The sequence below is a fragment of the Osmerus mordax genome, chromosome 26, assembly GCF_038355195.1.
Source record: "Osmerus mordax isolate fOsmMor3 chromosome 26, fOsmMor3.pri, whole genome shotgun sequence".
NCBI classification, from domain to species: Eukaryota; Metazoa; Chordata; class Actinopteri; order Osmeriformes; family Osmeridae; genus Osmerus; species Osmerus mordax.
The window spans coordinates 8,507,184-8,521,691 of record NC_090075.1 but is presented as its reverse complement, the minus strand read 5'-3'; the positions used below and the strand labels follow the sequence as shown (position 1 = coordinate 8,521,691).

The window sequence follows — 14,508 nt, the reverse complement described above, 5'->3', positions numbered from 1 at the left end:
ATCCCTTTCTCCTCAATCGACAGGGACCATAACTCCTGCTTCTCCAGGGACAGATTGAGAAAGGCAATAGCCAGGAGCTGTGAAGCAGGCCACGCTTAGGAGAATTGAAAGTTAAAGAAGCAGCGACAAACGCCGCTGGATTTTTTTTCCTGTACTCTTTTTTTTTTTATTCTCTCCCCCCACACACACACACTTTGATAAACTAGCAAACGATAAATTGCTCGGGTTGCTGTACTCTATTTTTTGCCATTTGGAGATTTTTGACCTCTGTGGGAGAAACGGGAGCAATATATACTTTTTTTGCTGTGACACATGCTGTAGGGTCTGTCAATGTATGTTTAGTCTTAGAGTGAATAGCACTGTATGTAACTAGCTCTTGTGGTTGTGGACTCATGCTCTGTAAAGCCAGTCTTAGGCTAGGGGGTGCTGATAGCCCGGGAGACACTGTCTGGGGACAAATACCCCAGCTGGGGGGGTGGGTACTGATGAAGGCCACTAAGGGGTTAGCTTTGGTGGGGGGCCTAGTATTATAGTCGGTCCCACTTAAGACTATTGCAGGGTACTGTGAGATATCCCTCTAGTTTCAAGGTTGTGCTGCAATTCAACATAATGCAGTGTCATCGTTTCAAATACTCACTCTATGGCACGTCACAAATAAACACATGTAAATGGTAATTATAATTGAGTATTACTGTGTGCTAATAATGTAATGAGGCAAATGTTGTGTCTTGTCTCTGAGAGCTTTTATTGCTATTGCTGCGTCAGCGTTGGGTACGCTCTCATTCTTTCGGTCTCTCCATCTCCTGTTTCTCCATCCATCCCTCTCTCTCGCTCCTTTCCCATGCACGGCCACAATCCCGCGGGGACATCTTTTATAGCTTGATCAATTTTACACTAGATTATTGAATGCCTTTTAATAGCTTCTTTATTTTCAATTATAACCCACAGTGTCTTGCCTTCTGGGGTTGTGACCCACACGCTCAAACCCCGCACAGCCGTAAAATTTAAAACCCCATCTCGGCAAATGATGCTGCTTTAATCATCGCATGCATTCGGTTTTAACCATCTCGCTGTCACAACATTATCCTAGCCAACGAGAAACCGAGAGGGGAATTTAGAGGCAAGAATAGCATGCGTCATTTGTGAAATAAAGCATCTTTATTCAGGATGTTCGAAACGTATTGATTTTGGTGCAAAACAAACTACTGTACCAGACAGAAGGACGTGAATGAATATTGGCCCTGGTAAGGTCTCTACAGTACATTCCCCCCTAGCAAGGATCTCTAAGCTTTCATGATCACCAGTCTGTGGAGGGGTAGATAAAATTTGAATGGGCGTGGAGATTAATCGTGAGAATATAAAAAAAAAAAATTGGTGTTATTAAATTGAACTTGCCTCAAGGCACTGTCATCAAGTTGATGTGAAGGCAAACACGGATAGGTTGGCCAAATAAGGCAGAGGGGGGTGGAGGGGCAGAAGGAGGGCAGTGGAGGGGAGAGAAAACCCCCTCCAGTGCCGGCAATACGATTAGGAAGATTGACTTCTGATGTAAAAGGCTGGAGTTTGTCTGCTAGACTCTGCCTCACTCTTTCTGTCCCAGGTAACCTCTGCCCCCCCCCCCCCCCCTGCCCCCAATCCACCAACCCGCCTCCCACCCCCCCCCCCCCCCTACAGGTCCTGAATGTGTGTCTGCGTTGCGTTTGAGTGCATGCGATTACACGCGTGTGGTACGCGGACGTAGGGCGTGTGCGCGTGCGTGGCAGGCGACCAGGTTACCCAGGCACCTGCTCCACTGAAGGTGAAAGAAGTGCTCACTTGAGCTCATTGAAAAGTAGATGTGACAGTAAATTTTTCAGCCCCCGAGATGGGAGATCTTGTTATAGCAGTCAGGATGGGGGTCAGGGCAGTGGCTGTTGATGATTGAGGAAAAGAGAAGTAAATTCATTCTGCTTCAGGCACTTTGTCAAGTGCCAGTAGCTTACCGTTGAGAGCCACTCACCCATCACTGTGTTACGGCCCCAGAGGTCACCCCACTGCCATAAATCAGACTTGCCTCGCCTCGCCTGCTAAACCTATTGCTTGCCTCTGCCTCGTCCTGAGGAAATGAAAAAGAAGAGCCCGAGCTGCTGCCGCTGTTGTGACCGCCTCGCCTGGCGCTGTCGTCAACGACACGTTAGAAGAAGACGGGTAGCGAACACGTCCTGCTACATGTTGCCACAAAAAACACACACAAAAAACACCAAAAAAAGCCTGTGTCTGCATGCATTGATTCTCCGGTATATTGGTTCATTAAAACCCGCCTTCCAGCTTCCCGATTTTTTTTCCGTGTGGGCTGTTTACGGCAACGAGGCAATTAAACAGGCACGAGACCAGGATCTTCATGATTTCTATTGATTTCGCGATTTTTTGTGAGGTTTGTAAGCGACAAGGTGCTTGATGACTCTCAGCAAACCTCCTTGGAGTGGTAATTAAAATGGCAGCTGATGCACAGGTATGAGAGATTGTTAGGAGACAGGTGCATCACCCCCACACACTCCCCCCCCCCCCCCCCCCCATTCCAGTCCCACACCCTGGACCACCGCAAGAACACATACACACACAAACATAAGAACTTACTGTACAGGCAAAGGCTCCGGAGAGGAGACGAGAGAAGAGGAGAAAGAGAGGGGAGGAGAAAGAGAAAAGGGCACAGGGTAAGTGAAGGAGAGACAGAAGAGTTGCAAAAGTTGCAGAGAAACGTTATAGGAAATGGTCTTGAGGTGTCTATACTTGTCACTAAGCATTAAGCAGCAGCCATGTTCTACATGCGCTACAATTTCATTCACTGGCACAGAATCTGCAGTATCTGGCTTGCTAAAATGACAGATATTTCCCACTAAGGAAGTCTATAAAGACTCAAAAGGAGGAATCTGTAGTTGTGAGATGAACACTACAAATCTTTCCCAACGAGCCACTAGCCTGCTTACTTACCAGTTTCTCTTACCAATTTATTTTTACCACTGAACTAGTAGGCTTTTTAGTGTTAAACTCCCTTCAAGTACTCCAGTACATTTACATTACATTTAGTCATTTAGCAGACGCTCTTATCCAGAGCGACTTACAGTAAGTTCAAGGACATTCTCCCCAAGGCAAGTAGGGTGAAGTGCCTTGCCCAAGGACACAACGTCATTTGGCACGGCCGGGAATCGAACCAACAACAACCTTCTGATTAATAGCCCGACTCCCTAACCGCTCAGCCATCTGACCCCCTTAGTATACCCCAGTATACACTATCTCTCATTTTAAGTTTCAGTGTCTGACTAATGGCGCTAAATACCCAAACAGCTGCTGCCCGCACGGAAGCCATCAAAGAAAATGTGAAAAAAGTAAGTGTCTTTGTCTCCCCAATGGGAAGTGTCAAATGATACTGAAGCGTGCACTGTGAGTTTTTGTACGGTAACGTAAGCTAGCTCTGTAGAAGGTACCTTGGTAAATGAGTCTGCCAACACAGCCAAGAACTAGCGACACCATCTCCCATGTCTCACCTACAGAGCACCAACGCCTCCAAGCCAAACACCAACTTGAACGCAGAACCCTACACACTCCTGTCTGGCGTTTTTGAAGTGTTAATTGATACACTGTATTGTGAAATTATTGATATTACGTGCGGCCATGTGCAAACATTTTTCTGGGACGTTGAGTTGGGTGAAGAAGAAAGTGGGCGAATGTGGAAAAAGGATCTGAGGTGTGTGTGTGTGTGTGTGTCTGTATATTCAGAGATTTGTGTTTCTGTGAACGGGGGTGCACGTGTGTACGTGTACTGGAACGTCTGTGTGTGTTTTCACATATTTGCGTGTGTGAGTAGAGGGCTGCTTTCAATATACTCTCTTATTAGGGTGTGATTATCCTGCCGCGCCTGGCTTCTCTCATGTCGTGACTGGAAGTTGGAAAGGCCAGGGAACCCTGGGAAGCCAGGCGCAGAGTAAAAACTTCCTGACAAGACCCTCGCTTTCACCCCCTACCTTTCACTGCCAAGATGGCCAAATTGTTGTTATTTCTAAAAACAATGGATGCTGACTGTGATCACTGAGTTCTGGCCATCGTATGAATAATCAACTGTGTTCAGTCGAATTTGTTTATATTTAGGTACTTATTATACGCAAGTTAGCAGAAATAAGAATGTTGAACATGCATATCTCCAGAGACAGTGTTGGTATTTGTTTAGCTTGTTTGGCCTATATCTAGCCGCAGCGTTTTTTCCTCTCAACCTCTGGAAGTTGACACCATTTAAGAGGCGCTAACGTTAGCCGTTAGCGAAAGGTCCACTCGATCTCTCTGAAGACGTTCGGCAGGCCTCTCCACAGGCAAACCCCACTCCGGTCGAAGCCGACGCAGCTCACTCTGCCGCCAACGCCGTCCTCAAGATCTCTGGCATCGTTTTGCTAACCTTTCAAACAGCGAGTGGCCCCGTGGCCTACACTTTGAAGAAGGAAGCCGAGCGGCCTGGCTTCTTGCCACCAAGGATGCGGGCCACCGTGCTGCTCCGATCTGACGGAATGTTCCAAAAAAGACAAAAAAAAGAAAGGGAAAAAAACGGAAGAGAGAGAAAACCGAAGAGAAGAAAAGGCCGAGTTACTGTGCAGGGGGGGTCTCCAGGGTCTGTCCAGGCACTTTGTAGCATACATATATCAGCTGTCACCCAGAGGCACCAAAGAGACACACAGAAACACAATGGAACCGACAGATGGTCCGAAACAAACCTGCATGGAGGGAAAATAAACGGAATTGGTGCTATTAAAAAGCTGTTTACCTCAGCCAGACGTGTGTCTGTGTGCGCGTGTGTGTGTGCGCATGTTTTATCCTGACAAATGCTGTGTTCTCAACTTCCAGTTCCCAGGCATGATGGAAGTGCATCGGTGTGTGTGTGTGTGTGTACGGCACGTTTGTCGGCCACGTACCACAGTGAGGATAAAACGAATGGGGGCTCAGTTTTCGGAACTCATACTTTTTCGCTGTCCCCTCAGCTCTCAGCCAACTCCTCAGTCAACCTTCTGCCTGATAGCCATCCCTGCGCACATCAACCTCCTCTACCTCCCCTCCCCTAAAGAGAGGCCTGACACATCAGAATGATGGACTCCTTGAATCCGCTGACCTTTCTCCTCTCGGACGGCCTGTCTTCCCTCCTCTCCGCCCTACCTCCTTCACCCTCTCTGCCTCTCCTCCCCCCCCCCACCATGTAGATGAGACAGAGACAGATGAAGATATTTTGCGATGGGGGGGTGGGGGAGAGATTTCACGGTTATGCACGGAATGAATTCTGGCGGCCCCCAACTGCCCACCTCCCAATATAAGAGATTAATAGTGACATGGGGCACTTTGAGATCAAGACAGCCATGAGAGAGAACAGGAGCTTAGCAGTGTGTGGCGGTGGTGGTGGTGTGTGTGCGTCTGTTTGTTTGACTACAATATGTGATAACTTTGCAAGGACAATTTTTGGAGAGGTAACTATACGTTAATATCTTACCACTGCAAATAATTTTGTAAACTGCTTCATCCCTGGTCCTGTCATTAAGATCTAATACTGTGTGATTAAATATTAGTCCTCCCTTTACTGTGCCATGAAAACAGGTTTTGGTTTTGTGCTGAGTCAGAGCTTCCATTCCCTGTCCGTGATATGTCTAACTGAGTCATGAAAACGAGGGCAAGACTAGACAATGTGGCTGAGCCTGTCAGAGCTGTCTTATTGTCAGTCACAGCAAAGATCAAATGAACAAATCAGAGAAAACCTTTATAGTAATTCTTTGGGGCACATTTTTTGTATATATACAAATATATGTATATATATATATATACAAGTTAAATACAAATAAAGCAAAATCTTTCAAAATGCTTTCAATTAGTAAAATTATTATTATAACTTATGAATAAATATGTTGCATGATACTGTAGCTAATTGCTGTTCTAATTCCAGTTCACTAATTGTGTTTCACAATGTATTTATATAATTACAGAAGAAAATGACAAAATTAACATGACATTTTTTCACATTTCCACATTCCCTGAGGTATTTTCAGTTCTTTTAACACATACACCTTTCTACCCTAAGTCTTCTATGTTCAGTTTGTTTGTACGGCAGTGAGTGAACAGCAGAGACAGTCATGGCCGACCACTTTCAGGTTTACCACGCCAGTGTTTTCAGGACATGCAGGGTGTATGTTTTAGTGGCGACCGTGACTTATGAGAGAGACAAACTAAGGTGAGTATGTGTGTTCATGTGTTCACAGGTCCACTTCCTCTTCCATGTGTTCCAGAGAGACTGGAGGAGTCTTCGGTCCAAGCTTCTCACAGCGTCCTAATCCCGATCAAGGTAACACACACACACACACACACATATACACACTTAAAGGCTGTCAGATCTGTCAGCCTCTTCTTTGGCCTTTGAGGTTTCGGTAACAGGAGGTCAGACAACAGTATTTAACCTTTGACCCTGAGACAAAAACAGCTTGAACTACAGCCCAGGTGATTATAATGTTGGGAGTTAACATACTCTAACTGTCAGAGCAGTCCTACCAACACCCCCCTTCTCCCTCTCTTTCCCTCCCTTTGTCTCTCTCCCTCTTTCTATCTCTTTCCCTCTCTCACACTTTTTCTCTGACATGCAACAAACCCCACTTGCTAACAAGCTAGTGTGTGTGTGAGTGGTTAGCTGACAGCGCTACTGTGAAAGCAGGGAGCTTCAGTCTCAGCCAGCTCCACCATCCCACCGTTCTGTCAAGGCCCCCTGGTGGCCAGCAACAATAGCACAGGGCCAACTCTCCCCATTTCCTCGCTCTCTGCACAACTCTCTGTGCGGAGTTGTGGCTGTTACTGTCGCGTGTGTGACGTGATCAAACCTGACTAGGGCCTCTGCTCGCCTTTGTTTGCTTTTCAGTTGGGTGGTCCGCGCCTCTCCCTGGAAAGTGGACGCCTTGAGACGACGATTCATCTTTGAAGGGGCCGGGTTATGGCCTGAAAACCAATACCCCCAGTGTACACAATTAAGTTCACACCAGAGGTTACACAGGGAAATGGTCTCCATTCCGTGGAGGTGTGAATCGGTTGAACCCGTACAGAATCATGATTCTCTATGGTCAAGGTTACGCAATTGGGGGTGGGGTGGCGGGGTGGGCTATGAGCAGGTTGGCTGTCCCCATAGCGATTGTGCCTCTTTGGCTACTTTCATCCAATCACTGAGACAGCTCTTCCAGTGTTCTGATCACTTTCAGCTGTGTTAGATTCTGCTGTGGGAGACTTCTACTGTGCAGGAAAATTGTGTGTTTCCTTTTTGTAACATGGCTTTATCCTCGAATGGTTCAATCTATATTGTTTTGATCCTCACGCAGGATATATTTACAATGTATTGGCTTTTCTTCCTTGTCCAAAATTTTTCCTCCATTGTTAATGAATGTCGTTGTTGTTGGTGTTCATAGTCTCTTCAGCTTTTTGGTCTAACTGCTGCTTATTGTTTATTTGTCTACAATATACAAACTCCAAACTCCAAATCCAGAAGCCAGTTCAATCCATGACAAGAAATGGCAGCCTCCGTTAAAGTGACTGTGTACAAAATGGATGTAAGTTTAAATGGCACCATATATATGAAACCCTTGACAACTAGACAACATGAACACAAAATAAATGTTCAAAATCCCTCCAGTTGAATTCAATCCCAGCACTTTATCTGACTCACGTGTCTGTTCACCATACAAGGGGCCTGTCACAAGCCCCCTGCCCCTCATCAGAGGCACCACACGCGATTGGGACCCCCACAACAGGCCAGGTGGGCCCCTCCACTCACACTCAGTCAGGGCCCCCCTCCACCCCCACCCCCAGGGCCTCCCTTGACTCCAACTCGCCGGCTAGCTTGTCAGTCATGGCATGCGGGTGGTGGTGGTGATGGGGGGGGTGGGTTCAGCTGGGCTTCCTGTTTTGCCCGAGTGCAGCTCCGCTTCCTGGCAAGGGACCGCTGATGTCAGTCTGTCAGCGAAGAGGGAACATGTACACACGAGAGCGGGAGCGCACGATGGCTTTTGTTTTTTGCATGCTGCCGTGTGCACACGCGCTCACACACACACACACCTGCAGTTGCAGTCAATGCTCTTTTGCTTGTTCGCCCACAGAGGTCACACACACACACACACTCACACAGTCTCTAGTCATCTCTCTGCTTCCAACTTACCTCCCCCTTCCCTCCCTCCCTTCCACACACACAAACCCACACACACACACAGGCGCATCCTAGGTCCATCCTTGGAGAAAGACTCGGTCCGTAAGAGCTCTCATGTACCATTAATCCGATCAGTGGCTGGCATGATTGATCAATTAGCCCGCTTAGACATGGGCTTTAGCTGATCAATACCAGTGTTCATCTGCCCAAAGATTTTCATTAGGCCCTGCGCTCTGCATGAGCGCATCCATTAGCATAGTCCAAATAGGTGGTGGAATGGAATGCAAATAGCCTGTTACTGCAAACAGCCAGAGAGCTGTGTCATTTAATGGTGTGTGTGTGTGTGTGTGAACAAACCAAGTTAATTAAAACTCAGTGAATGAAAGGAATCTGATTAGAACCAAATCACTCAATTAGCCATCCGTCAATTATCCCAAATGACAGAGCATTACTGTATTTCATGATCAACTTCACGTTGCTCGTGTGCTTTTCAGAAGAAAGCGAGGATACACTGTGTCCTCGCCGCTATGATATTTTTGATCCCGGACCCCCGGGATGCACCGGGGATGCGGTACAGACAAACTCACCTTTCTCACCCTTTATTAAACCTCTGTGGCCAGCACCATTGTTTCATCCAACAATCCTCATTGAATAAAAGTATGCTGTCTTTTGTTCTACCGATGTGTGGCCCTGTCAAGGGTCCTGTCGTTAATGTGCCATCACCACGCCTCATATCCTCATTAGACACCGGCGCACTGATGTTATTTCCTCTGTGTGTGTGTGTGAGGGCCAGAGAGAAATAGGTGTGTGTGTACTGTATTTATATGTTCACAGGTTGGACAGTTGGTAATTCTGTGTGCGAGCCGGGGTCAGTGAGTTGAGGATTCAATGAGTGTGTGTATGTGTGACGTTTGCGATGAGAGAGTGCGCCACATATCCCTCAACAGTGGACTATGGTCTAAAGAGTGGCGGCACAGAAGTTGTGTCACCACTGCTAACACCTGGGACACACGTATGATAATGATGCATTCAGTTTTCTGTGGATTAGCAATGGATTGTATTATTCTGGTAAAACAGGATATATGTAGATATTTTGTGAATGAGTGTCACCTTTCGTCGAGGGTGTGGCAATCAGAATGTCCCATGACGAACACGACGTCCTGGAGTTGCTTTGATTCAGTGGATGGGCGTTGGTTGGTGAGCACAACCAACAGGAAAAGATTATTTGGGGGTCATTCTGGTGTTGTTCCGTAGACCACAGAAAACTCACACACACACACTCAATGTCTCATGCTTGTCATCTCAAACACACACACACACACAGGGTATAAGTGCCGATGACCAGCGAGGTTGGTCATTTTCGGGGGGGGGGGGGGGGGGGCAGAATGACATTTCCGCGTGGCAGTGGTGGGGCAGAGGATGACACCCGTGTCCACCCCCTCTAGGGAGGAAGTCCCTATCAGAACACAACAGGAAAGAGACAAAGAATAACAAGAGCACATCTTTTTGGACATTAAATCACTTCCTCCAGGGAAATGCGCTGACCTGCGCTTATGGGTTTATCTCTGGGTATATCCTACAGCAGACAGGAGAATTGATTGGTGTGTGTGCGTGCTTGTGCCAGTGATCGCACCAACACGGAACACGAGTCAAAAGATGTTTCAAGTGGTTTTCTCAATTGTACATCTAAGGGGTGAAATTGCCCGTGTTCAAACCATTCACTCAGATCCTGTCACAAGCTGTAAGACTGATTTCTGTCCATATAGATGACCTTTAAAAGTCTATTTGATTATCAAAAACTGTTTCGACAAAGTTGATTATTCTACCCTGAAAACCTGTCAAGATCCTTTGGCATGAAAACATCCAACACAGACTGAAACACGCACACGCTTTGACTCAACTCTCCTTCCTTGAAATGAATTTGTGTCCTGCAAGTAAAAAACACGACTTCCTTCCTCCCTGTGGGCATCTTCCTGTTAATGTCTGAAATGGGGGGTCAGGAGGGGACATAGTGGTCCCAGGTCTTGGTGTGTTCTGGTGCTGACCCCTACAACTCTGTCACCTTTAGCTTAGCTTAGCATCACTGCCACAAACATGCAGAACGCCCTCCACGAAAACAATGACCCTAACGACAATTACACCCTCACATGAACATAATGTATGCTGCCCTCGTAGCTTGTGTGTATAAACACTCATAAAGAATACTTTGAGACACCAAATAATCTCTCAATTGCATACGTATTGGGCAGAGGTGAATTATTTGTTTTATTTCTATCCTGATTTCCCTAAAAGAAGCAGAAGCTGTGAATGTTTAATTTAACAGCTCACGTTCACAGCTTGGAAGGGGCTTGTGGTATATGATGGGGTCCGACTAGGGGCCCCTGGTCTCTGGGTGCAGTCATTAGGCCAACTCCCCGGTTTGGAGATAAGAAACCATCTCTACATTCCCGTCTTATTGAAGATGCTCCCCTGCTATAAGCACATCTATTATGTATGAGTTTCAAATTCATACTGACATTTATATCAGTTCTGGATTTCTGTTTCTGATTTGGCTACATGGGGTTTGTGTGTGTGTCCACATCCCCTCCTCCCCACACTCCCACCCACCATCCAATCACGACCAGACTGTGATTATTTATTGCAGGGTCCAAACTTAATTAACATGTGGACTCTGGGTACTGTAGACACAAGCAACAACTTGGGGTATGATTATGTTCAATCAATTGGTGATTTTTATTTTTTTTGTCGTTCTGTCTCCCTGTCTCTTTCTCCCCCCTTCTCTGCCTTCCTTCTCTTTTCCTTCACTTTTTTCTTGTTTCTTTCTCTGTCTCTGTCTCTGTCTCTCTCTCTCTCTCTCTCTCTCTCTCTCTCTCTCTCTCTCTCTCTCTCTCTCTCTCTCCACTTTCTCTCTCATGCGCTCTCCATCACCGCCCTCCTTCACACACACACACACACACACACACACACACACACACACACACACACACACACACACACACACACACACACACACCACCTTCTCCATTGCTTGTCTTAAGTTCCAGGTGATATTGATCTGATAGTCCAGATAGAAGCCCTCTGGTCCAGCCTCAGGCCTACTCAGAGCTTCAACCCTGGCGTACCTAGCCTCTCCCTCTCACACACAACACACACCGAAAGCTGGTCAGAATGGAGAATAAGGTGTCGGGTGTTTTCCAGCCCTCCCCCCCTCCCCCCTTCCACTGCCCCATAAGCACACACAAAGACCCTTTAAAATGTCAGTCATTTTCAGCTTCGAATTCACTAAGGACGCGCGCTCTCTGTCAAACTGACTTTGATTAGCACCAGTGGACACATGGCCGTAATGCACGCTCTTCTATCTACAGGGCTTTACGTGACATCAGAGGGAAATACCGCTTTTTTGACTCAATGTGGGCTCTCTCGTTCCGTTCGCCTGTCCATTTCTTTCTCTGTTCTCTGACGTTGACCGCATTGTTACTCATTCTTTCTCTGTCTCTTTCTCTGTCGTGTCTTTGTACTGTAGGCTGCAGGTCACCGTCGACTGAACATGCATTTGCTGGCGTCAAGAAGCAGTTCACCTCCAACCCCCCCCGCTACTTTCCCTCACTCTTTCCCCTGTCCCCTCTTTTTCTCTCCCCTCCTTTCTCACCCTTCTTTCTCCTCTTTCTATGCACCTTCTTGCTCCAAGCGTACATTAAAAAAATTCATTCATGCTTTTCTTTTATTTGTCCTATTGGTTATGGTGTGGGATGTGTGTTTGGTTTGCACTTCTACGTCCCATGTGACATCCAGTCTGCACTACCTCAAAACAAAACTTATTCAAAACCGAAAACAAAAGGAAAACAGAAATAACTTCTTCCCTGGCCCCTCTCCACTGTACTTTATCCACTCCCTTTCACTCCTGGCCTCCCCCGCTCTCCTCTCCCTTCTCTCCCGACAACTTCCTCTTCCCATTCCCCCTCCACTGTCCTCATCCCCTCATCGCTTCTTCCCTCCTGCTCTACTCTCCGCCTCCATTCCTCTCCTGTGGAAACACACCGCTGTGACCCTAACAGATGCCAAGGGGTATCCCCCAGGGGTGTCCCCTTGGTCCTCTTCCGTTTTCAGTTTGATGGCTTCATTTAGGCCTGTGATGTTCTCTCTCTCCATGTAAGCCATGTCATTTTCCTGGGCCTCTGATAAAGAGTGGCTGCTGGCAGGGACTCGGGCCTAGAATTGGAACACAGGAACTCTCAGAATCCCCAAGGAGCTTAGGCAGACAAAATAAACGATGTTTCCCCCATTACAGTACCTATCTGCTGCTTCTGGGAGCAGCTGTGTGTATCTGAAGGCTTGCCAACGCTGGTGTGCGTCTCTCTCGTGAAAGATGGAGAGGAGGAGAGGTGGGAGGAATGAAAGGAAAGTTGCTGCGGTTGTTGTCGTCCACCGCTGCTGTTGCGACGTGTCTCTATTGATGTGCACCACAGACGGACGAGTGTGTGCAGACACACACACAACACAGAGGAGATGTTCCATGTCCAGATTGGTAGGCTGTGTCATTGTTGTCTGTCACACAAAGCACCCCTCCTCACTCAAGGACATGCAGTATTGAACTGCGGAGAGCCCTGGCTTGAAATTACACATTTAAAAGAGCAAGACCACACCGCATCAGATTTTCAGATAACTAGAAGATGTTAACACATTTCTGACTAATCACATCCTTCACAAATTAAGCCTAAAGTCACAGCGTTATCTACCAACAGTCACAATGGATACATGTTGTAACCACTGACCCCACCAGGGTGTTATCTAACATTCCAGTGTGCAGTCTAACGCTCTGATCAAAATGAAAAGAAGTTGGTATGTTGCTCACACAATTTATCCGGAAGTCGGTGAGACCAGCTTCACAACGTGGGTGGAATAATGAAGTAATTTGGCTGGTCTCCATATGCAATCAGGTGCCTGACAGTAAACAGGGGTTGTGTGAAAAAGAAGTAAATACTTACACTATAAAGAGATTTAGACAACATGCATTCACAAATGAAGTTCACCAATGTATATATAAGATTATGTTTATTATGTTTACTGTAAGCACCTGACGCCAAAGTAAATTCTCTGTCTGTGTACACTTACTTTTTAGTTTAAACTTCATTTTTATATATACCGGTACACACTTTGCCATTACAAAGGAGAAGTAGTTACCTGTGCAGTGGGTACAGTTTGCAGGTAATTTGCCACTAGCTCATCTAGCTCTTCATCACGCTGCCTACAGCGCTGCAGTGTCTCCTTTGTAATAGCAAAGTGTCCTTCATTACACATAGCAGTATTGTGCACAACACAACATTCCACAAAGGAAGCACTGGATTTTGTGGATTGTATTGGATTGTATTGTTGAGCCCTCTCCTTGTTCAATCCTACACTGATCTATTCAAAGACCGACAAGCCACTGTCACGCTCCCAGATCGTTCGATTACAACTCGAGACGTCGACCGAATGAATTGAATGGCTACTGACTCAGAGAGGTGTTAAGGAAAGTAAGTTAAGAATTAGGCTGCAAACAAGCAGCATGGTTGCGCGCAGTGTTTGTTGACTGTAGTGCTATTTAGAAGTCTAAAGAAACACATTTTGACTTTCTTTGACTCGAGTGTATCTACTTGTACAACATGCTATTGTCATGGTCACACATTGGCGGTCTGACAGGACTGCCTTATGATGAGATCCAGCCACTATTTTGATGCTTGTATGTGTGTGTGAGTGTGTGCGTGTGTCTGAGTAAGTGCACCTGACAGCTTCAATGAGCGTGTGTCTCTGTTTGCTTCTCAGGATTTGTGATTGGGTGTGCTGGTTTAATCCCGCCAACAGGTCTGTGTAATATGTGTGGTGTGTATGTGTGTGAGTGTGTGTGATTCGGGGTGTGAACCCTGCCTGCTTTTCAGCTCTGTGTTATTTCCTCAGCTCTCCATCAGAGGGTCACAATTCAAGGCTGCAGTGAGCCACAGGAGACAGAGGCCTGTAGGTCCTTCAGAGTTCATTTCCCCCCCCCCCCCCCAAAAGCCATTCATGCCTTGTGTTTCTAGTGGTGTGTGTTCATAAGTGAGTGTGTCTGTGTGTGTGTGTGTGTGTGTGTGTGTGTGTGGTGGGTGGGTGGATGTGTGTATGCGTGGGTTGGGAGATAGTTTAGGAAGGATCGTACTTCCTCTTGGGGGTTGATTTGGGTAGGGGGCAATTGTGGGCATGTGGGTTGTGCGCTAGTGAAGCCGCTCATTTGGATGGACAGATTTAAGCTTTCAGGTGAGGTGGGAAAGACTGGGGTCACGGTCAAGGTTATGATTTCCATGTGTGTGTGT

General features: G+C 46.7%; 1 protein-coding gene across 1 annotated transcript in view; it reads left to right on the top strand.

Moving 5' to 3' along the window:
* LOC136935811 (adhesion G-protein coupled receptor D2) overlaps positions 1-14,508 on the top strand; it is a 58,908-nt gene that overhangs the window by 41,213 nt on the left and 3,187 nt on the right. Inside the window, exon 23 of the mRNA XM_067229468.1 lies at positions 6,264-6,346. Within this exon, the coding sequence (XP_067085569.1) occupies positions 6,264-6,346 (83 nt within the window). The remainder of the gene's footprint in view (positions 1-6,263; positions 6,347-14,508) is intronic.